At 41.3% G+C, this 24,934-nt stretch overlaps 1 protein-coding gene across 1 annotated transcript; it reads left to right on the top strand.

Moving 5' to 3' along the window:
• Positions 1-1,167: 1,167 nt before the first annotated feature.
• Positions 1,168-13,445, top strand: C1H9orf64 (chromosome 1 C9orf64 homolog). The gene is made up of 4 exons (XM_025423206.3): positions 1,168-1,710; positions 2,460-2,719; positions 7,896-8,091; positions 12,438-13,445. Exons 1-4 carry the CDS (start codon positions 1,374-1,376, stop codon positions 12,668-12,670), a joined length of 1,026 nt encoding a protein of 341 aa, XP_025278991.1. The 5' UTR covers positions 1,168-1,373; the 3' UTR covers positions 12,671-13,445.
• Positions 13,446-24,934: the final 11,489 nt, after the last annotated feature.

The following is a 24,934-nucleotide window of genomic DNA, read 5'->3' on the forward strand; positions in this document are numbered from 1 at the left end:
AGTCCTTAAAGTTTCTTTTCTTAGCAAAATGAAACTGGAGATAGGAAGATATTCTTCTCTGGGGACACAGTTGTCAAACGTAAAAATTCTGAATCTTCCCCAAATTCTCCAATTCCAAGATTCGTTACTGTCAATAACTGGAGATGACTACTGTTATTTTTAATAGTTGATTTTCAAAAGGGTAGGAACATTTCATATTACCCATAGAGATTTAAGCTTCTGAAGGAGAGCAAAAATACATTGCCTCTACACTAAAATTTCATCACTAGGCAAATTTGGATCATCACTAATGGATAGGGTGCCTCTCTACTCATTCTTTTAAAAAGTCTTTTTTTTTTTTTTTTTTTAAGTTTGGGGCTGAAAGATGATACTTATTTCCTCTTATAATGTCTCCTCATTGGAGCCACTAACAAAGTCACCACTTGACCAGCATGGTCGGCATCGGTGAGCATGGTCCATAGAAAGTGCCCCAGACTTGGGATTAATCAAGAAGGGCTTGAATCCCACGGCTGTCACCAGGGGCGAACCACGGATCCATACAGCTTCTCCCGCAAAAAGGAGTACAGATTCTGTGAGGTTCACTAGGAGAGCACGATTCCAGGCACACGACATTAACTTCTCAATACATTTGTTTTCTCATCCGTTTCTCCGAACGTCTCAGCTTATCTGAAACGTCCATACGGCCTCCCAGTGGGCCTGGAATTTGACACCAGAAGGATCCAGGCTGGGAGATGGTGTTGGGGGGACCCGCCAGCCGACTACTGTCGTGGTCCGGCGGGGGCGGTTCAGCTCCCTGCCCCCTTCCCCCCTAGAACCGGCGCCGGGAGGCTCGTCCCGGCCCAGGAATCCGGACGCCGAGCGTCGCCGGCAGCGCCTGGCCCGCGTTTCGCCCGCTGCGGAGAGGGAGGGGCGGGAGACCGGGAAGGGCAGCGCCGCACAAAGCGCCTGGAGTCTCCGCGGCTCGGGCCACGGCGGCCAGCCGCACTACCAGCGCCCGGGGGGAGGCGGAAACGTCCACAAAATGGCGGAGCCGCACGCCGGGGCCGCAGGGAGCGCCGCTGCCAGCTGGCTCCCGCCGGACCCTCCAGCCAGTTTCCGGACCTTCGGAACCGGAAATGGGCCCTCGGCGCGCGCCCGGTCTGGAGTGGGCGGGGCCGCGCTCCCGGAAGTGCCTCGGGCCTTAGCCCCACGAGCGGCCCCGCGGCCTAGGGAGGGAGCCCGGAAGCTGGTCGCGTTGTCGGGTTTCCGTGCGGCCCCGGCGGGGAGGGGGATGTGCCGAGGGACCCGCGCCCTGGCCTCGCTCAGAGAGGGGAGCGAGGGCGGCCCTCCCACGCGGGGAAGCGCCGTCCACCGGTCCCAAGGGGAGTGGCGGGATGGACGGGCCCCTCGGCCCCAGGGAGTCCGCGGAATTCGTCGCGGGGAAGAGTCGGGATGTGTCCATTGACGGCGGAGGCGTGCGCAGTGTGGCCGAGCTGCTGCTTGCCAAGGCCTCGGGCCCCGAGCTGAGCCCGGGAGCCTGGAAGGCTCTTCACGAACTGAATCCGAGGGCGGCCGACGAGGCCGCGGTCAGCTGGGTGTTCGTGACGGACACGCTCAACTTCTCCTTCTGGTCGGAGCACGACGAGCACAAATGTCTGGTGGGGTACAAGGGCAGGACGTACAGCGGGTACTGGTCCTTGTGCGCCGCGGTCAACAGAGCCCTGGACGAAGGTTGGTGCCCCTTCCCGCTCCGACCGGCCAGCGGCCCGTGAGGCTTCCATGCGCCGGGAGGGTCCCCGGGAACCAGTCGGCTCGGGGGCCTACGGGTCAGTGAGGCGAGCTGGAAGTTCTTCCTTGCTTAACATAAAGAGGTGCTTCTCTGCTTGAAAGTGAGAGAAGGGGCTGGCCTTAAGGCCTCGGTCACTGAGAGATGATCCTAGCATCATAGCAGTTAGGGGCTAAACTCAGTTTTCTTTATCTCTTTAAAAAATATTTTATTTATTTATTTATTATTCATTCATTCATTCATTCATTCATTCATTCATTCATTCATGAGAGACACAGAGAGGCAGAGACCTAGGCAGAGGGAAAACCAGGCTTCCTGCGGGGAGCCCCGTGCTGGGACCCGGGATCACGACCTGAGCCAAAGGCAGATGCTCAACCACTAAGCCACCCAGGCTTTCCTGAAGTCAGTTTTTTTCTAAAGAACGCCACTTTGATGACATCTGAAGAACAAATGGACAAATATAACACATTTTATGCAGTCAAAATGCATCTGATGTAATATAGTTGTTAGAAACGGGTGAATAAAGACCGATGAGAAAATAGAAAATGAGGGGTATGCTTCTGATTTTTTAAAATCTTTTTAGTGCATTCCTGTAACACTGATTTGCTGTCATATTGCTGTATGTTGTAAAAGCAAGGGTCTGATGAGTATAAAGCTATGACAGTGTTCCTTTGCATTTTCTTTTTTCCCCAAGGGATTCCTATAACTAGTGCTTCCTACTATGCCACCGCGACCCTGGACCAGGTGAAGCATATATTCCGTTCTGACACGGACGTTCCCATGCCTTTGATAGAAGAGAGGCATCGGATTCTTAATGAAACCGGGAAAATTCTGCTTGAGAAGTTCCAAGGCTCTTTTCTTAACTGTGTCCGGAAAAGTGAAAAAAGTGCACAGAAGTTAATGCACCTGGTAGTTGAAAGCTTTCCTTCCTACAGAGACGTGACTCAGTTTGAGGTGAGCTGCTTCCGTTGAGGATTTTAGAATTCTTAGTATCTTCTGACGGTTAACTCTTTTACTTCCAGAACTCCTTTTGAGAATAAAAACTTAAGTGTTGAAGTTCATTCCTTGTGGACAAGGAACAATAACAAAGTTGTTAGTGTTTCAAAGACATTATCTTACGTTTTCTAATTATTGTACTTCCTTTACTCTTCTGTTCTTTTTCCTTTGTCCTTTTAAAATCTTTCAGACCTACAAAGCACTGAACCTTCAGTATGATGTTGCTACTCAAGGATAATGAGATCCTTTTAGAATTTCAGGAATGTTTACTTCATTGGATGAAAATCAGAATGTATTTCTAAATTCTGTCTAGTAAAGGTTTTTTTTTTGAGGCTCTAATGTATGTACGTACTGTGTGTCTTCTTTTTCACACACAGAATACTTGAACAGTGTTAATTTTCTTTCTCTTTAAACAGATATACTTTTAAAATGGTAAGCATTTGGTATACCTTCCCAGTGTACACCTGGGTTCTGATTTTTGTCAAATTTCTTTTAGAATTCATTATCATTGTTTATCTTAACTGTGACAGAATTGAAAGCAACTTCAGAGGAATCACATAGTATAAATCTATTGAATAGGTTACTAATGCTTAATCATACTGAAATTTTAAAGCCACTTTTTTGTTTTTGTTTTAAGTTTGTTTATTTATTTATTTATTTATTTATTTATTTATTTATTTATTCATGAAAGACAGGGAAGGAGAAGCAGGCTCCTCGCTGGGAGCCCGATGCGGGACTGAATGAATCCCAGATCCCAGAATCATGTCCTGAGCCAAAGGCAGAAGCTCAACCGCTGAGCCACCCAGTCATCCCTAAAGCCACCCTTTTGAAATAACAATTCAACAAACAAAAATAACCAATAATACTGTTTAAATCACTCTTTATGATTTACAAGGTGTTTGCATGTACACTCTCATCCAATCCACAGAAGAGCTCTGTGGGGCCTAAGGACGAGGATCAGTATAGTCCTGTTCACAGATCAGAAACCAAAGTCGAAACAGGTTAACTGGTTTATTTTAGGCCATTTAGTCAGGTAATAAATAGCTAGTTTTTCAGTTCTGCAAAGTGAGAGATACCTGGTTATGTATGTTATGATTCTTTTATTTATTTATTATTATTTTAAATTTTACTTAAATTCAATTTCCCAACATAGAGCAAGATTCTTTTAATTGCAAGCGACAAACACAAAATCAGAGAAAGCTTAAGCAAAATGAAGAATTTGAGGATTGGAACGTGTAGCATCAGGGACTGAATGCCATCAGGATTCAGTCTCTCCTCTTTTCTTCTCTTGCTCCATACTTTTTGTGACCACAGACTAGCTTTCTCCATGAAGTAGAAAAGGTTTGTGAATTTTGTTTGCATCTTATGGCTTCAACCACCAGAGAGAGGTGATGGAGTAGACACCCTCTCAGCTACTGTCCTAAAATTCCTGGGCAAATACTGATTGTATTCGCAGGGATTATGACCAATTAAGTGTGACCACAGGGTCTGTGGGTGGGGCAGAGTCGTTTCCTAGAAAAGAGGCCCTAGGCCACTACTGAACTTCATTTTGTTCTGACCAATCATTTTCCTAATGCGAGAGGTTACTTTGAGATTTATCTTTGTCTTTGAAGTATGTCATTTCAGCCTTTTTAAAAGAAATTGTGAGTCAAATTCCTTGGTTTACATTCAGGCCATCTAAGTGTACTAGCGTATAAAAAAATCAAACTGCCATTCATGTGGCTAAGAATCCATGTATTCCAGAATCAACATTGGTTGTAGCAGAAGAAGGGCTGAGAGTAAATTTAAGACGACGTCAAGGTGGAATAAATTCATGAGATCATGTAGTTTGTTTGCTTTGAAGTTGTTCTGGGTTCTATGTTTTTATGGAAGAAAGAGCAAACTTTTTTGTAGATTATAATACCAATTTAGTAAGCAATTTGCTGAGTTTCTATTTTATTACAGCACAGTGCTTTTGATTTGCTTTGTGCTGAAAGGTTCAATTTTTAAAAACCGTGCCAGAATAGAGATTCATTTTATATATATATATATATTTAATTAGCTTCTTTTTTTGTATATTTTTTTATTGGACTTCAATTTGCCAACATATAGCATAACACCCAGTACTAAGGCTGATATATGTTTTTTTTTTTTAGATTTATTTATTTATTTATTTATGATAAAGAGGCAGAGACACAGGCAGAAGGAGAAGCAGGCTCCATGCCAGGAGCCGGACATGGGACTTGATCCCGGGACTCCAGGATCACGCCCTGGGCCAAAGGCAGGCGCTAAACTGCTGAGCCACCCAGGGATCCCCTTAAATGAATGTTAGTATCTGAACTATCTCCCATCAGTACTCATTTCTAAAACACATTTAAGAAAATATTTACTTATTTGAGAGAGAGAGAACACAAGCCAGGGGAGAGGCAGAGGGAGAAGCAGACTCCCAAATGAGCAGGGAGCCTGATGTAGGACTCGATTCCAGGACACTGGGATTATGACCTGAGCTGAAGACAGACAGTTAACGGACTAAGCCACACAAACACCCCTAAAAAAACAAAAAAATCTCCAAAACATAACAAAAATCATGCTTAAGGATTCTGACACTTTTTTTTTTAAAGATTTTATTTATTCATGAGAGACAGAGACAGAGAGGGAGAGGGAGAGAGAGAGAGAGGCAGAGACTGGCAGAGGGAGAAGCTGGCTCCATGCCGGGACCCTGATGTGGGACTGGATCCCAGGTCTCCAGGGTCAGGCCCTGGACTGAAGGTGGCCTAAACCGCTGAGCCACCCGGGCTGCCTGGATTCTGACACTTTCTTAAAGGAATATTATATTTTTTATTTTTTTCAAAAGATTATCATTAGTGTTAACAAAAGCAGCATATTTTCTGTGATTCCTAACATAGCACTTGAGCACATAGTGGGTGCTCACTTAATGTTTTGATTAGTCAATTTATTTTATTTTTTTTAAAGATTTTATTTATTTATTTATAGAGATGCAGAGAGAGAGAGAGGCAGAGACACAGGCAAAGGGAGAAGCAGGCTCCATGCAGGAGCATGATGCAGGACTCCCAGGATCACACTCTGGGCCCAAGGCGGCACTAAACGGCTGAGCCACCGGGGCTACCCAAATTAGAAAATTTTAATTCAGACAGATTTTAGATCAGTGATTTCCCAACCTGGTATTCCAGAATCAGGAAGCTTTAAAATTCAGATATATTTCCAAAGCAACTCTGATTTAGAGCATATAGTAGCAATGTAAAAGTCCCAATGAAGAAATTGGCTTTGGGATACTTGGGTGGCTCAGTGGTTGAGCGACTGCCTTTGGCTCAGGGCGTGATCCTGGGATTCAGGATCGAGTCCTATATCAGGCTCCCCACTGAGGAGCCCTCTGCCTGTGTCTCTCATGAATAAATAAGTCTTAAAAAAAAATTGGTTTCCCTCAGGTTGTCTTTATTCTGTCATACTGATAAATGTGCATAAAAATCATGAACTTTTTTGATACTATAATCAGTCTTATTTTATGGGGGCACTGGATGGCTTAGCAGATAGCTTGCTTCTCCCTTGCCTCCCTACTTGAGCTTTCTCTCGCTATCTCTGTCTCTGTCTCTCTCTCTCTCAAAAAATAAAATCTCTAAAAAAACAAAAACATTTTGGGCACCTCGTGGCTCAGTGGTTGAGGGTCTGCCTTTGGCTCAGGTCAAGATCCCAGGGTCCTGGGAACGAGTCCTGCATCGGGTTCCCCACAGGGAGCCTGATTCTCCCTCTGCCTCTCTCTCTGAGTCTCTCATGAATAAATAAATAAAGTATTTTAAAAAAGAAACATTTTGTTACTCTTAAGCATTTGTAATTCTTGACCTTTCTATTTTGTTCGTGATAAATTTGTTGAAGAAAATCAACTCATGGTCGTGGATTATTTTCATTGATAATTATTTTATAAAGGTAACTATTTTGAACATATTTTATCACTAAACAATATATTTTTTAAAGATTTATTTATTCATGAGATACACACACACAGAGGCAGAGACACAGGCAGAGGGAGAAGCAGGCTCCATGCAGGGAGCCGGATAAGGGACTCGATCCTGGATTCTGGGATCAGGCCCTAAGCTGAAGGCAGACGCTCAACTGCTGGGCCACCCAGGCGTCCCATCACCAAGCACTATTATGGAAAATGTAGGGAATTTTTATTTTGGATTTGTTGGTAATATCAGTGATATAAATTAATATTTTAGAAATTAAGAATTTTATTACTAAAATCATTTGATGACTAAAACCGTATCAGCTTGTTAAAAAAATTTTTTTTTTTTTTTTTGTTAAAATGTTTTATAGATGACTTGAATTTATTTTTGGACTCCTCACTTGAATCTTATTCTTTTTTTTTTTTTTTTTTTTGAATCTTATTCTTTGTTTTGTTTTTTGCAAGGGTATTATAATTTTTTTTAAAGATTTTATTTATTCATGAGAACACACAGAGAGAGAGGCAGAGACACAGGCAGAGGGAGAAGCAGGCTCCATGCAGGGAGTCCGACGTGGGACTTGATCCCAGGTCTCCAGGATCACACCCTGGGCTGAAGGCGGCGCTAAATGCTGAGCTACCTGGGCTGCCCTATGTCTTTATCTTTGAAATACATTTCTCATATTAACTGAAAGACTGCAGTTAAAAAAATGAATGTTGTGATTCTCTTCAGAGATGAGTTTAAGGATGATTATTTTCTTTATACTTTTCTATATTTTATACAATTAACGTGAATTATGTTGCAATCAGAAAAATTTAAGAAGCTTCCTAAAGAGATACTGTCTAGCCATTAAAAAGAATAAGTGGATGCATTACAGTGATACAGAAATATGTATATGAAATATATGTATATGAAATAATGTCATTGAAAAAGAACAGTAAATAATACCACAGTTACCACAATTGTATTTTATGTGCCTTGAAAAATATAGGAAGTAAATTTGGAGTGAAAGAGATAATTTAATATTTATTAGACTCTCTTTTTTTTTTCCTATAAAAGGTGCATAAATTCTTACTAACAGTTAAAATTATTGCACCCTTGAGAAATGTTTTCAACCTGTGCCTTTTATTTTTTTTAATAGCATACATGAAGCTTTTGGATACTCAGGTAACATTTATATTCTTTTCATTCATCAGGGGAAAAGAATTTCTTTTTACAAACGGGCCCAAATCCTCGTGGCAGATACGTGGAGTGTGTTAGAGGGGAAAGGAGACGGCTGCTTTACAGACATCTCCAGTATCACCATGTTTGCTGACTATAGATTACCTCAGGTTCTTGCTCACCTGGGAGCCCTGAAATACTCCAAGGAACTACTAGAAAAGCTTCTTAGAGGTTTGCTAGTTTAATTAAGACATTCTTTGTCATACTGTGAATTGTGTTTGAGTCTGTCTCGTTTCTTTCACAGTTCTCCTTTCCTTAAAAAACAAAACAAAACAAAAAACCACCACTGTTTGTTGTTAAAAGCACTTGTGAAGAAAAATGCAGGAGGCAAACAAAATGCTTTTTGTTTTTATTTACACTGTGGAATGTAGGAAATGACCCTCCTTAGACATTCTAATTTCTGAGCTTCATAATAAAATGAAACTAAAATTTCTATTCCCCCAAAGGTGAGTGACAAGCAGGCGACAGATGCAAGGCTCATCAGGTGTAGTACTTTTTTTTTTTTTTTTAAGATTTATTTATTTATTTATTTATTCATTCAGAGAGACAGGCAGAGACATAGGCAGAGGGAGAAGCGGGCTCCATGCAGGGAGCCCAACTGGGACTCGATCCCCGGTCTCCAGGATCACGCCTTGGGCTGCAGGCGGCGCTAAACCACTGCGCCACCGGGGCTGCCCAGATGTAGTATTTAAAGAGTGCTAGTGAGGAGGTGAGGGGCATACTATGTTGTAAAATAAAAAAGGGAACATGGAGTGGATTTCAAATCAGGAGGCTCCGAGGTCTGCCACTATGTTATCTGGCATGGGTCACTCATTTTTCTAGGCTTCTTTATTTACCGTTGTTGGATTTGATTGATTCCCAGGAGTGGGAACTTTTTTATAATAGGAGAGTGTAGATAATTGTGTTTGTGTGAAAATTTGCTTTTTAAAAAAAATTTTTCCTTGAATTCTAGTTAGTTGACATAGAGTGTGATATTGGTTTCAGGAGTACAATTTAGTGATTAGCTTTATTTTTTTATTTTTTATTTTTTTAAATTTATGATAGGCACACAGTGAGAGAGAGAGAGAGGCAGAGACACAGGCAGAGGGAGAAGCAGGCTCCATGCACCGGGAGCCTGACGTGGGATTCGATCCTGGGTCTCCAGGATCGCGCCCTGGGCCAAAGGCAGGCGCCAAACCACTGCGCCACCCAGGGATCCCTGATTAGCTTTATTTTTTAAACATGTCTTTGTATAAGAAAAAATTATATAATCATAAATATTATAAATTATATTAAATATTATAAATTTGTTATATTAAATATATTGATTATGTTATATATTATAAATTTACTTATAAATTATATATTATATATGAATATATAAGTAAATATAATTATATATAATTATGTATAAATTCTATAATTTTTATGTTAATTTCTCTGGGTATAGTATTTCCAGCTACTTTTTAATTTTTTATTTTTATTTATTAAAGATTTTATTTATTTATTCATGAGACACAGAGAGAGGCAGAGACACAGGCAAAGGGAAAAGCAAGCTCCTTGCAGGGAGACCAATACAGGACTTGATCCCAGGACCCTGGGATCACGATCTGAGCCATGCAAGTGCCCCTTTTTTCTTTTTTTTAAGATTTTATTTATTTATTCATGAGAGACACACAGAGAGAGAGAGGGGCAGAGAGACACAGGCAGAGGGAGAAGCAGACTCCATGCAGGAAGCCGGACGTGGGACTGGATTCCAGGTCTCCAGGACCACACCCTGGGCTGAAGGCGGTGCTAAACCGCTGAGCCACTAGGGCTGCCCAACCCCTTTTTTCTTTATTTTTAAAAGCCAGTAGTTTTTATGACTGAATAATTTTCTCTTGTGAAATAGGTTTCAGTCACTCAAAGAATAACACAATATAAAGATACCATTATTGTGTGATTGCTTCTACCAGTGTTTTATGCTTTGGGCAGTCCATTTTGTCCCTCTGTTTCTTCATTTGAAAACTAACAAGCTGTTTTATGTCATAATGCTCATGTCCTGGATCATTAATTGTTGGATACCTTAAACATTTAAGCATTCAGGACTTTTTTCCATGTAGCCATATGCAGCTGATCTTTTTCTGGCCAGTGTATACATTGCTGGTTCCTATCTTAAACATTGTCTTGCCTGGTTTCCCTCACTCAGATTTTCTTTTTTCTAATTCAAATTCTACACATCCACAAGGGCTTAGCTCATATGCTATATCCTCCACCCAGCTTTTTCCAGTTTTTCATGATTTGTCCATCTCCTCCTCCTGAATGTTGCTAGCACCCAACTATCTCTGCTACTGTGAGGAAACCCCTGGTAAGGGAGCATCAGCATAGCTGTACGGAGTTGTGTGAATTTTCTTCTGCTGTCTATTCCAACTCCAGAGGCTCTTTTCCAGATGTCTAGCTGTAGCTGTTGTTACTGCCTCTGTTATGTCCAGCTTCTTAAAGGATACTCTTTCATCCTTAGCTAGGCTGACAACATGAACTCATTTCTTTGCCTCTTAAAGTTTATTTAAGCAAAGTTAGATTTTTTTTTCAGAAAATACTTTACTAGCAAACTAGAGGAGAAGCAAACTCTAAACATAAAGGAGCACACGCAAATACAGCACACTAATTTTCAAAGACAATCTTAAGTGAAATCTAGAACCAGGTAGCTTAACTACATGAGGTAGAATCTTCCTTAACTGCCCTTCATTGATATTTCTTCCAAATTTGAGAATAGGCTACACTTAACTTCTTTTCCTCCCTCCTCTTCTGTATATCTCCAGGACAGCCCTTGGAAGGCCTACCCAGATTTCTGTCCATTTTATCTTTTTTTTTTTTTTTAATAAATACAGTAAATACAATAAATAAATACTTTATGTTAGTGTGAATTTAGATGTTTTTTCTATCCATTTTATCTTTAAGCCATCTCATTACCAAAGGCCTATTTTTTTTACCTAATTATAAGTACTGACAATGCAGGTGGGCTAAATTTAGATTCTTCACTGTGATTCTAGGGCTGGCACCAGTCATGATATTTAAGGCCTACCCTAACCCAGTAGGACCGTACTATAACTTGATTAAATCTGCAAAGATCCTATTTACAAGTTAGGCCACATTCACATGTACCAGAAGTTAGGACTTGAATGTGACTTTTTGGGCGACACACTTCAACAGTACAGTCACTTATTGGATGGAGGGGATATAAGTAACACTATTTAAGATCCCAGGTGACAGAGTAGAACCTAGTGGGGCTGGGGCGTTATCCTGATTTTCAGTGGGTCACAGGGCCTCTTAGGTACTTTGAAGTTCTGTGGGAGGGTGCAGATAAGTGACCAGAGGCCAAATATAACCTGAAGCCATGTTGTTTGGTCTAACCAATGTTCTGAGCACTTTTAGTTACTAACCCTTGACAATCGAGATTTTTTAAAAATTAGATTTCACATGAAATCAGACTTTTTTAAAGTAGGCACCATGCCCAACTTGGGGCTTGAACTCAACAACCCTATGGATCTTGAGGTCAGGAGTTGCATACCCTACTAACAGAGCCAGCCAGGTGCCTCAAAAATCAAACCTTCTGACTTCTATTGTGAAAGGAGAGAAATACAGGAACACTGGATCTACCTTTATTTTTTTATTTTTAAAGATTTTATTTATTTATGAGAGACACAGGCAGAGGGAGAAGTAGGCTCCATGCAGGGAGCTCGACGTGGGACTCGATCCCGGGTCTCCAGGATCAGGCCCTGGGCTGAAGGTGGTGGTAAACTGCTGAGCCACCTGGGTTGCTCTGGATCTACCTTTAGACAGGGTAGCACACGTTCTATAGCTCACGACAGCTTGCCTGTGGCTGCTGCATTCACTTTGTCCCCTTGATCCTCATAGGCAGTTGAGTTGATGAGCCCAGTTCTGGTCTGAGTGGCAAAGCACAGCCAGTGCCCATCTTGCATGGTTCAGATATACCCCAGAGATGGGCACTGAAGATACTGCCAGTCCTGTGGAGCTCGGCTATGTAATCAAGAAGAGCCTGAGTGAAGGATCCTGAATCCAAAGAACAGTGGTAGTCTTCTCTTTGCTCAGGTCAACAAAGTTGATTTCCTAGGCTCTCCTTGATGCACTGAGTATGTACCTAAGACAATGCTCAGTTTTCAAGAGAGGGAGGGGGATACTGTTTACCTGGCCCCCTTGGAGTTCTCCAACGTTTGGAATATTTTTTTCTGACATCAAACCCAATTTTAAATCCTTTGTTTTCAAGAATTTAATAATCTTGTCATATTTTTAAATTTATGGTTACCCCGTGTTCATTCAGCAAATATTTATTAGGGAGCTGGTGTGTGCAAGGTGCTGTGCCAGGTCCCAGGAATATTGACACAAGCCAGACACAGTCCCTGCCCTTGTGGACCTTGCAATTTGAATTAATGCCTCAGTTTAGAAGTGGTTTAAATTACCAAAAATAAATAAAATCTGAGTAGATCTTGTATCATTGGTGCTCAGTACTTCTTGCTCTGTTTTTTTCCCCCTTGCAGGAGAAATGTTCTCGTATGGGGATAGGCAAGAAGTGGAAATCAGAGGATGCTCACTTTGGTGTGTTGAACTGATCCGGGATTGTCTTCTGGAGCTTATTGAAGAAAAGGGTGAAAAAAACAGCAGAGAGATCAATTCCATTCTTCTGGATTATTACCTGTGGGACTACGCCCGTGATCACAGGGAAGACATGAAGGGAATTCCCTTTCATCGCACACGCTGCATATATTATTGATCCAAAGTGCAAACGGACTCAAAGAAAACTTGCCTTTTTGTGTCACATAATCATTTGTACAGTTTTACCTTAATATTAAGAGAAAGTAGCAGAGGTTACAGCAACAAGAAGATTGATTACCCAGTCTCACTTAAATTTTTCTGACCTATTCACTCTGTATTCCCAACTTTGTATTTTTGTTGAGTTTTGATCATATTTTCCCTGTCTATGGGCACACAACAGGAATAGTGAAGGAACTATAATGCTCTCTTTAAATCTCACATCTCTTAAAATTAATCATGCCTTGGAACGCCTGGGTGGCTCAGTGGTTGAGCATCTGCCTTTGGCTCAGGTCAGATCCCGGAGTCCTGGAGTCCTGGGATCAAGTCCTGCATCAGGCTCCCTGCGGGGAAGCTGCTTCTCTTTCTGCCTATGTCTCTGCCTCTCTGTGTGTGTGTCTCTCATGAATAAATAAATAAAATCTTAAAAAAAATTAATCATGCATTAAAATGTGATTAGTCATCAGTGATTATATTTCACCCATTCAATTGTTTTTTTTTTTTCCTCAAAGTGTAGTAATTTCTTAATCATTTGATATGGGGGGGAGGTTAGGGTCTTTGCTGTATGAATGCTGCTACTCCTGTACAAATCAATCTTGACAGCTTATTTTAAAATTTATTGGTATTGACAATGAGTTTTGTACATACTGATTTTCAGTTTTGGAAATCTCTAGTATTTTTTTTTTTCAGTGTAACTATATCGAAATTGAATAAAGGTTTTGAAATTTTTTCTTAAACCCAGAATGGATTATTTCATTAAAATAGAATTTACCACATATAATCTTGAAAGGTTTACAGTGAGGGGTGGCTGTCTGTCAGTTAAGCGTCCTTAACTCTCCATCTCAGCTTAGGTCTTGATCTCAGGGTTGTGAGTTTAAGCCCTGCTGTTGGGTTCCACGCTGGGCATAGAGCTTACTTAAAAAATTTTTTTTAAAAACCGTTTATAGTGAGTTTGATTATTTGCTTTGTGTTGTGGCAATCTCATTACCTACTAAGCACTCATTTGCCACTTTCATCCCCACCTTCCTTGTAACAATCTTGAATTCTGTTAGCTATCAACCTAGCTCCTTTCACTGTGTGAAAGAGAAAAGGTATCCTTTCCCCAAGCACTTTACTGCCATCTGCTGAAAATTTATCGTACTAACCTTATAAATGACCATGAACGTGAATGTGCCCCTCCCCTGCCCTTGTGCCCATATACCACCCCACCACCCCACCCCTGCTTCCGCCCTGTTGCACTGCACAACTTGCACCACCATAAGTAGGGCTTTGTACTTATCCCTCCCCGTGTGACACAAGGAAGGTGATCCCATCTTCATTCCAAAAGGTAGAGCACTTAATATGAATAGTTTATTTATGGTAATCCTATTCTCTGCCTGTGATAGCTTTAGTAATGGGTATATAATCTCATTCTGACATGGGAGGGGAAGTCTGAGGCAAATCTCATGGGAAAAGATGTCTCTTTGAAGAAAGAGATCTAGAAGAAGGTTCTAGAAGAAGGTTCCTCTTCATCCTCTGAGCAGTGTTCTGTCTAAACCTGGTACCGGAAGCTGTAGTAGCCATCATGTGGAGCCAGAGCCCTGCGCCCCCTGCCCTGCCTGAACCTGTCCGGGCTATGGACTTCATTCCTGAGGGAATAAACACACGACCTATTGTCATCATTTTGCATTAGTCATAACCAATAGTTTCCGAATTCACTTGCTCTCAGGAGATGACTCCTGCCGCCCTTCCTGCCCCCTCTCTCTCCTGCCTACCCCTGTCCCTTTTCTTCCCTGTCTTCCTTTTTTTTCTCTTCTTTCTCTTTTTTTTCCTCCTCCTACTCCTCCCTCTTCTCCCCTCTCTTGTTCCTCCTTCAGGCTCAGCCAGCTCTGGGCTTCCTGTTTTCCTAATCCATCATGGAAAGATGGGGAAGGCAGTTCAGTGATGCTCTTTAATGCCCAAGACACAGCTGTCTTTTCTCTTGTGCCACTGTGAATAGCTTGGACTGATGACCCAAAATGACCCCCTAATCTGGGCAGCAGGGCTGAAAAGCCATGAAGCTGAAGAGTGTGAGCATTGCCAGGAAGGTTCTAACAGCTACCACAGGCGTTTTTGCCTTCGTGTCACTGACCAGAACTTAATCATATGACCACAACTAACTGCCAAGGAGGGCAGGAAAGAAATCTCTCTTGTAGGCATTGGGTGCCAGCTAAGTTGTGTAAGAAGTATGAGTGGATATTGCCAAACAGCAAGTTTTCAGCACCACGCATGGGTTTTATTTTCATACCTGATACAAGCTACGAATTTAAATACCACTTCACCTAATGGTTTTAACAGCTGATGATCATTTTGCAGACCTATTATGTCATTGGGGATTGCAAAATAGTAATGTTCTAACATTTTGGTTTTATGGGTTTGCGCAAGGATAACCCCTCCAGGGATTTGAGGGTAGTCTGGGGGAACGTAACATGGAGCTGGCCCTTGGCATTCCAGAAGATTGAGAATATTGAAATAGGATCTAGAAAGAGGTGGGTTTTGGTTTTGGTTTTGGTTTTTGGTGTTTTTGTTGTTGTTGTGTTGATTCATTTTGCATACCCTCTTAAAAGCAATTAATGAAAAAATGTGCACAGCTCCAGGAGTCCCCTCATCACAGCCCTCCATTCAGAGAAGTGTTTAATTTAATTTACCGCTAGAGGATTTCTTCCTTTTCAGTGCATGCAGTTCTTGGTCCTGCTGCTTGGAAGAATGAAGAGGAAGACCAGATGAGGAGTGGTGGGTAGCAATGCTTATTGATTGATAAAGTTTATTTTTATTTTTATTTTTTTTTTTGATTGATAAAGTTTATTGAGTGATAGTACAAAGTCCCGGAAGAGGGAGAGGACCTGAGAGTGTTGCCATTGGAATTTCTAAGTCTAAGGGTTTTGCGGCACCTGGGCGGCTCAGTGGTTGAGCGTCTGCTTTCGGCTCAGGTCGTGATCCTGGGGTCCTGGAATTGAGTTCCGCATCAGGTTCCCTGCAGTGAGTCTGCTTCTCCCTCTGCCTATGTCTCTGCGTCTCTCTGTGTCTCTCATGAATAAATAAATAAACCTTAAAAAAAAGTCTAGGGGTTTTTATGGGCTAGTTGGCTGGCTGTTTTAATCTGATTAAACCCTCCTTGTGCCTGTCACCCAATCAGGGTTTTGTCACCTATCACATGGGAAAGGGCAGAGGGTTCCTTTCAGCTCCTTCCTTCATTACTGTCACTAAACCAGTTTTCTAGCAGAGATGGAACATTAGTAATGAAGGGTAATTGGAAGACAGGCAGGCAGGGAGAAGGGGTCCTGTTCTAAGAGGGAACTACCCTTAAAAAGGGAAAGAGACCCCACCCTGTTTTTTAAATTTATTATTTTATTTTTTCACCCTGTGTTTTTTTAAATTTGTTTTTATTGAAGTTTGATTTGCCAACATATAGTATAACAGCGAGTGCTCATCCCACCATGTACCCTCCTTAGTGCCCGTCATCCATTTACCCCATCCCTCTACCTACCTCCCCTTCCACAACACTTTGTTCATTTCCCAGAGCTAGGAATCTCATGGTTTGTCTCCCTCTCTAATTTTCCCCACTCAGTTCCCCTCCTTTCCCTTATAATCCCTTTCACTATTTCTTATATTCCCCATATGAGTGAAACCATATTGTCCTTCTCCAATTGACTTATTTTACTCAGCATAATACCCTCCAGTTCCATCCACATTGAAGCCCATCCTGTTACTGACAGTGTTACTCAGTGTCCCAGCTTGAAGTCTTCTTACTGGGAGGATTTACAACCTGTCTGTGAGAGAAAGGGAATGGCCTTGGGTGACTTAACCCAGGCCCAGGCACCAGCTCAACAGCCAGTGGGATATTTAAACAAAGAGAGTATTGGCAGCAGCCTGCCTTCCTGGTCCCTGAGGTTCTGAAACACCACCTGCAAGGAGCCCTCCTCTACCTTCCTCACATGAACAACTACCTGATGTGATAAGTAGATGAGCTGAGGACGGAAACCTGATTGGGTGACAGGCACGGGGAGGGTCAATCAGATTCAAACAGCCCCCACAAAAGGGCCCATAAAACCCTTCTAGATTTAGCTGCCAAACTGGCAGCCCTCTCAGGTCCCCTCTGTCTTCCATAGCTCTGTACTATCGCTCAAGAAACTTTCCTGCCCGCCACTCTTGGTCTGGTCTACCTCTTCATTCTTGGAAGCGGTGTGACCAAGAAACTAAGGGTTCTAAGGGGACACAGATCCTGCAACATTAATTATTATTCCTTTGTGAGTCAATTTCCATTAACAACTCTTTTGCTTTGTAACAAGTTCAAAAACATTTTGACTTTTATTCCATATTTCATTAATTTTCCAGTGGCTGACTGATGATTTTCTTCCTTCTATAAACTCAAGGAAGTTGGCCGTGAGCCCACGCTGATGCCCTCTAACCAAAGCAAACAGGTTGGGTTAACCGCTGCTTGACATATCTCAGTAAGAGGATGATTTGGGGGAGGGTATAAAGAAGCAGCTGAACATAACCTCACAGAATATCCACATCACACAAGGAGAATACCATGCAGCGCTCTGAGCGCCAAGCCAGCTTCTCCAGGGGCTGCAGATGTTCCTTTCACAACCTTTAACTTCCCCCTGATTAGCACTAAAGAAATTCATAGTTTTCATTCAGAAATCACTTATGGAGCCCCTTCACCATGCTCCCTCCCTGGAAGCTGAACAGATAATGGTTTAATCTGATTGAGGAGGTCCAAGATTGAATGAACCACTGTACGTGATACAGGAATCAGCCTTGAGGCAACCACACCTTTTTCCTTGAGAGTCTGTGACCCATCTCTCAGTGTGCTTAGATCATGTTTTTTTTTTTTTTTTAACTTTGGGTTTTGATTCTTAGCCGTTTGGTGGATGCCATTGTCAAAGACAAAACTGCTCACATAAGGAAGTTGATCTTATTCGGCACATTGCACCACAAAGAACACTCCAGATGCAAAGATTGGAGTCTCTTGGCAGATATGTCGTGCCCTAGCCTTTTCTAGGGAGTAGTTGACAAGTTACAGGTGGGGTTGTTTTGCAGTCAGAAGGCTCAGTTCACTGAACGAAATTTCTGAGTGTTTATCTCTCTGTCTAGCTAGTTTGAGGGGGACAGAGGGTTCTAATCTTAGCTAATCATTAACAACACAAAGAATGAGAGATTGGAGAGGCTGTGTCTGGCCGTGTTAGCAGGTTTAGGCAGACGTGGAAAGATCTCTGTTGGGCCTTGTCACAGGTCAACTAGGGAGACATGAGAAAGAGTTAATAGATTTATTAAGTCTAGAGGAGGGTGGTCCTTTTGGATAGACTGTTTACCAGAACATAAAAGGGTGGGAGATTTCAGAAAACAAAAGATTTGAGAGATTTCTTAATGTCACCATTTTATGGAAATACAGAGCTCAGGTAAAGTTGAAGATTGTCACCATCCAACCTTTCTTGTGTTTGGGTATTGGTTGTATACAAAGTAGGCTGTCGTGGCCTAAGCAACATTTTTATTTCCTCATTTATTTTATTTGCTTCCAAACCATGGGAGGTGACTCTCAAAGTAAGGAAGTCTAGAATTGTGAATTCTCCACAGTATAAAATGTCTAGAGTTAAGATCCAAGGTTCTGGGATCACCTCAGGGGAATCCTGCTCACTGCCTTGGTTTTGTCATTATCAACTTTTAAACAAATCAGTTAAAATCTCTATGCCTATTTAATTTAAATATGAAGTAGGATAATCTAATTCTTGAGTTTTTAGTTCTGGTTCCAATTTCCTTTTTTAATAATTTCTTAAAAAGATTTTATTTATTTATTTGATAGAGAGCACACAAGCAGGGGGAGTGGCAGGCACAGGGAGGAGCAGACTCCCTGCTGAGCAGGGAGCCTCATGCAGGGCTCAATCTCAGTTCCCCACTTGGTCTGCAGATTTTATTTTTATTTTTATTTTTAATTTTTTTCTGAGAGAGAGAGAGAGAGCCTGCCTGTGCATGCACTTGAAGGTGGAAGGGTGGGGAGGAAGGGCAGAGGGACAGAGAAAACTTTAAGCAGGCTCTAAACCCAGTGTGAAGCCCAATGTAGGGCTCAATCTCACAACTCTGAGATCATTACCTAAGCCAAAATCAAGAGTCAGACGCTTAACCGATTGAGCCACACATGGGCCCCTGGCCTACGGATTTTAGACTGAAGACTATAACACCAATTCTTATCTGAATATCCAGTTTGCTAGCTTGCCCACCAGATTTTGGGCTTGCCAGCTGCCAGCCAATTCCTTAAAATAAATATCTCTTTCTCTCTCTCTCTCTAGATGGATGGATGGGTAGATATAGAGTATGTATCTATGTCTGTCTTTATCTCTCTATATTCCATATGACAAAATAACTCATCTAATTCAAATTGAATATGAAATAAAACTTAATGAATGCATGGCAGGACTAAATCATTTGCAAGATTCCTTTCAGGTATAAAATTCACTGACTCAAGTCATTGGAAGTTTGGAGAAATACATTATTGTGGCATTCATCTAAGTTTCTCTTTTTCCTGTGAAGTATTCCTTCTTTCCCTACCACTTTCCTTTTCCATTTTGATTTATCCCACAGGGCTAAGTATATCTTATTTTATTTTGTTTTAAAGATTTCATTTATTTATTCGTGAAAGACACACAAAGAGAGACACAGGCAGAGGGAGAAGCAGGCTCCATGCAAGGAGCCCGATGTGGGACTCGATCCCGGGTCTCCAGGATCACACCTCGGGCTGCAGGCGGCGCTAAACTGCTGCACCACCGGGGCTGCCCAGGGCTAAGTATATTTTAGTTTCAAGTGAAAGAAACCAGACTGAAACTACCTTAGTGAAAAAGGAAATATAATGATAAAAACAAACAAACAAACAGATAAGTCCAGGGAAAGAGCTAGCCTTTGCCATACCCAGTTATGCTTGAGGGATTAAAATGCACAAAGACTATTCATGTCTTTCTTTTTGCTCTGTTGGAAGAGATCGCCCTAATAACCAGTGATTCCGGGGCACAGACTACAAATCTTTGCCAGTAGCACAAGCTAAAATCTGGGGCTTGGCTGATGAGTCTGGCTGGAGTCCCACGTCCCCTGCCCCTGCATCCCCGGCCTGGGGCCTAGGGCAAAGGCCAAGTGATTGGCTGACCTACCAGTTGGGGTAGGGGCAGTTCTTGAAAAAATAGAGAGGAGGTCTGCTTATAGAAAGGAAGAAGAATGGTAGGCAGTCCAAAAACCTTGTCTCCTAAACCTTTGTGCATTCAGAATTCTTTGGCAGATGGGGATCATTGCAAGTTGGGAACTGCTGAGAAAGAGCTAGGAAAAGGATAGGGCTGCATTTGGAATTGGTCCAAAGAAAGAACTAATCCAATTTCCCATCTGGGAAAAACGTAATAACTCCCTTCTTTCACTATTCCTAGTTTAATATTCTCAGGATAGGCTAAGGATTTGTCGGCAGATGAATTAATTAGTATTCTTTGGTTGCAGGAATGGAATTCAACTAAGAAGGCTCAATAACTTTTTTTTTTTTTAAGATTTTTATTTATTTATGAGACAGAGAGAGAGAGAGAGAGAGGCAGAGAGAAAGGCAGGCTCCATGCAGGGAGCCTGATGTGGGACCTGATCCTGGGACTCCAGGATCACACCCTGGGCCAAAGGCAGGCGCTTAACCGCTGAGCCACCCAGGTGTCCCAGAAAGCTCAATAACTTTGATGAAGACAGAGCTAAAATGAAAAGAAACAATAGCTCCCAATGGTGTTTAGTAAGAAGTCTAGAAATACTTTGAGGAGTGGTGCAAATGGTCTTTGGATAGCAAGTAAAAAATGTAAAAGTTTGTGAGATCATAATCACCCTCCCCCCACTCCAAAAGAAGAAACCCTATTTGTTGACTTTAGAGCTTGGTAGGGACCAATTCATTATTCTCAAAATCAATAAATGAAAGGGTAAAAAAAATCAAACATGTATCCTGTCATTCCTGTCCTAACTGCAGTACTATTTTCAGGATAACCTGATAGAGGGAAACCTGTTTTTTATAAAACAATTCCAGCTAATAAATATGAAAAGGAATATTAGAACATTACCATTTTTTGGAATCCCTAATAAAATAATAGATCTGGAAAATGATCATCAATATCTGTTCAAAATGTTAGGTAAAATGTTAATGGGGAAATTTTTAAATGGATGGATCAGTCTGGAGGCATCTGAACTCACTAGTAATTTTAAAAACACTAAGAGCAGGATGTGCAGATACTATGTGCCTCCTGGTGTGTTGCAATAGGAAGTACACAGTCCTGTGTATGAATTATTCTTGCCAGAAAAACAGCCTGAATCTAATCAGGAATCTAGATCTAACTAGTGGTTTTCAGGAAATGTAGGAAATACAGGAACAAGTTAAAATTAAATAACAACACAAAGACACGAATGCCAAAATCTAAGAATGTGACATGTTCTAAGGGACAAATGGGCACTGTTTCTTCAATAGATAGGATTTTTTTTTTTTTTTAAGGTGGGAATTGGTGAGAATGTGGAAAAAAGGGGAACCCTTGTTCACTGTTGTTAGGAATGTAAATTGGTGTGGCCACTATGGAAACAGCATGGCAGTTCCACAAAAAATTAAAAATAGGATTACTAAATGATCCTGCAGTGACACTTTTGGATATATATCCAAAAAAATTCAAAGCAGGATCTTGAAAAGATATGTACACACCCTTGTTCAAAGCAGCGTTATTCACAATAGCCAAAAGTTGGAAACAGCCCAAGTGTTCACAGAGAGATGGGTGGACAAACAAAATGTAGTATATCCATACCCTGGAATATTACTCTGCCTTAAAAAGGAAGGACATTCTGACATGTGCTACAACATGGATGAATCTTGAGAACCTTGAGTTGTTGTTTAATGGGTATAGAGTTTCAGTTTTGCAAAACAATGAGAGTTCTGGAGCTTGGTAGCACTACAGTGTGAATGTACTTAACACTACTGAACTTACACTTAAAAATGGTTAAGATGGAAAATTTAATGTAGTGTGTAATTTACCACAATTGTGAAAAAGGCAGAGGGTAACTTTTATAGATTAGGAGAAAATCAAAGGACATATCAATGAAATGCTACATGTGGACCATCTTTGGATCCTGATTTGACCAAATAAACTGTTAGAGAGTGAGCAAGGGAGAGTGCTGCATTATGTAGAAAGCCACACCTCAGCTCATTCTCTGGGGAGGCAGTTTGATGTTGTCTCTGATACACATAGGCACAGTCTTGCCTCTGCCACTTACCAACCATGTAGCATTGAGCAAATTACTTGTTTTGTTTTTCATTTTTAAATTTCTGTAAACACTGAATCTCTGCAATGAACATAATGTTTACTATCTATTAAACACTGACTATGCTCAACAATGTGGACATAAAAATAAATAGATATAACATGATCTCTGCTGATGCTGGAGAAATAGTCAATGCAACAGAATTAAAAAAAAAAACAAACCTCAAATAAGCCCATGAATATGTGGGAGTTTGTCTCATTTCATTGATTCTAAGACAATTTTTTCATATTTTACTATGTGAACTTTTATGAAATATATTTTCTTACTCAAGGTAATTTGATTTGGGGTTTCTATTTCTTGTAACATAAAACACACTATTGATAAACTTTTCAACAAAGTCTTTTTTTTCTTAAGTAATCTAGAGTTGGTTTCTGTTCCTTGGAACCAAGACTAATGGATTCAACTATAAAAATGACCTATAACCCAGTGTTGCTGGTGGTTATCATTTTGGTGAATTTTGTTGAATATTTTTACTATCTTGTGTCTTCCCCCTGAACGTAATTGAAAAAATTATCACCATTCTAGCTACCTAACAACTTTTGAGTACATGGTATTCACTATGCTTTACAATTATTCCTACTTTCAAACCTCACAAGAACTCTATGAAGTAGGGAAAGTTTTATCTTAATTCTTCAGGTGAAAAAACTTGATACTATTTTGTATCCTTGAATTTGTAAGCATTTTCCTTTTTTTTTTTTTTTTAATTTTTTTAATTTTTTTTTTTATTTATTTATGATAGTCACAGAGAGAGAGAGAGGCACAGAGACACAGGCAGAGGGAGAAGCAGGCTCCATGCACCGGGAGCCCGACGTGGGATTTGATCCCGGGTCTCCAGGATCGCGCCCTGGGCCAAAGGCAGGCGCCAAACCGCTGCGCCACCCAGGGATCCCTGTAAGCATTTTCCTATACCAACTTTCTGTAAATATGAGTTTCAATGAATAGATAATATTATTTTATAAATGTACCATTAATTTATCAATCCCTTTCATTGAACATTTATGTAATTTCCAAGAATTTGCTATTACCAAATAGTATAGTAAACATTCTTTCACATAATTCTTTTTAAATTTTATTTATTTTTATTTTTTAGTTTTTTAAAAGATTTTATTTATTTATTCATGAGAGACACAAAGACAGAGAGAGGCAGAGACACAGGCAGAGGGAGAAGTAGGCTCCATGCAGGGAACCCGATGTGGGACTCAATCCTGAGACTCCAGGATCACACCCTGGGCTGAAGGCAGGCGCCAAACCACTGAGCCACCCAGGCGTCCCACACACGATTCTTTTTTTTTTTTTTTTAAGATTTCATTTATTCATGATAGTCATACAGAGAGAGAGAGAGAGAGAGAGAGAGAGAGGCAGAGACATAGGCAGAGGGAGAAGCAGGCTCCATCATGCTGGGAGCCCGACGTGGGATTCGATTCCGGATCTCCAGGATCGCGCCCTGGGCCAAAGGCAGGCGCCAAACAGCTGCGCCACCCAGGGATCCCACACGATTCTTTTCTTAAAAAAGATTTTATTTACTTATGTGAGAGAGAGAACAGGAAGAGGGAACGGATTGAGGCTCAGGGAGAGGGAGAAGCAGACTCCCCAATGTGGGGCTGGATCCCAGGACCCTGGGATTATGACTTCAGTCAAAGTCAGATGCTTAACGGTTGAGTGACCCAGGTGCCCCAAGCATGTGATTCTTTATCTATGCATCGGTTTTCTTAGGAAGATGACAGATTATGTATAAAAGTGACTCTTGCTAAATGCTTGTAGGTTACATTATGAAAATTTGCTGCCAACTTTATGGATGAGAATGGTTTGTGATTTTAATTTGCATTGCTTGGTTTATTAGTGAAGTCAAATGTCATTGGCCTGCAAGCCAGACTTCAGCTTTTTTCTAATCTTCTGCCTTCCAGGTTCACAGGGTCAATCTCTGTTTTTTTCCAGCCCTAGACTGGACTTATATATATATACATATATATATTGTGTATGTGTGTGTGCGTTTGATTATCCTGTCACGTAGTTTTATTTTTATATTTATTTTTATTTTTTAAAATAAATTTATTTTTTATTGGTGTTCAATTTACCAACATACAGAATAACACCCAGTGCTCATCCTGTTAAGTGCCCCCATCAGTGCCCGCCACCCAGTCACCCCCAACCCCCGCCCTCCTCCCCTTCCACCACCCCTAGTTCGTTTCCCAGAGTTAGGAGTCTTTATGTTCTGCCTCCCTTTCTGATATTTCCCACACATTTCTTCTCCCTTCCCTTATATTCCCTTTCACTATTATTTATATTCCCCAAATGAATGAGAACATATAATGTTTGTCCTTCTCCGATGGACTTACTTCACTCAGCATAATACCCTCCAGTTCCATCCACGTTGAAGCAAATGGTGGGTATTTGTCATTTCTAATGGCTGAGTAATATTCCATTGTATACATAAACCACATCTTCTTTATCCATTCATCTTTCGATGGACACCGAGGCTCCTCCCACAGTTTGGCTATTGTGGACATTGCTGCTAGAAACATCGGGGTGCAGGTGTCCCGGCGTTTCATTGCATTTGTATCTTTGGGGTAAATCCCCAACAGTGCAATTGCTGGGTCGTAGGGCAGGTCTATTTTTAACTCTTTGAGGAACCACCACACAGTTTTCCAGAGTGGCTGCACCAGTTCACATTCCCACCAACAGTGTAAGAAGGTTCCCTTTTCTCTGCATCCTCTGCAACATTTGTGGGAAACTGGCATATTTTTAAGTTCCTACAAACAACCCTCTGTCGCAAATGCCTTGGTTAGCAACACAGACTTTACTGAAGATTTTGCGGGAGAGAGAGGAAGGGTTTACATTTCACACTTTTCAGCATACAACCTAAGGATTCCTGTTATCCATTCCATTCTCCCTGGAATTC

The sequence above is a fragment of the Canis lupus genome, chromosome 1 (genome assembly GCF_003254725.2).
Source record: "Canis lupus dingo isolate Sandy chromosome 1, ASM325472v2, whole genome shotgun sequence".
In the NCBI taxonomy this organism is placed as follows: domain Eukaryota; kingdom Metazoa; phylum Chordata; class Mammalia; order Carnivora; family Canidae; genus Canis; species Canis lupus.

Excerpts from the sequence above, each read along its gene's own strand:
- C1H9orf64 (XM_025423206.3), top strand. The coding sequence starts at position 1,374 with ATGGACGGGCCCCTCGGCCCCAGGGAGTCCGCGGAATTCGTCGCGGGG. Across the intron at positions 2,720-7,895 it reads GAGACGTGACTCAGTTTGAG|GGGAAAAGAATTTCTTTTTA; the intron begins GTGAGCTGCTTC and ends TTCATTCATCAG. Across the intron at positions 8,092-12,437 it reads ACTAGAAAAGCTTCTTAGAG|GAGAAATGTTCTCGTATGGG; the intron begins GTTTGCTAGTTT and ends TCCCCCTTGCAG.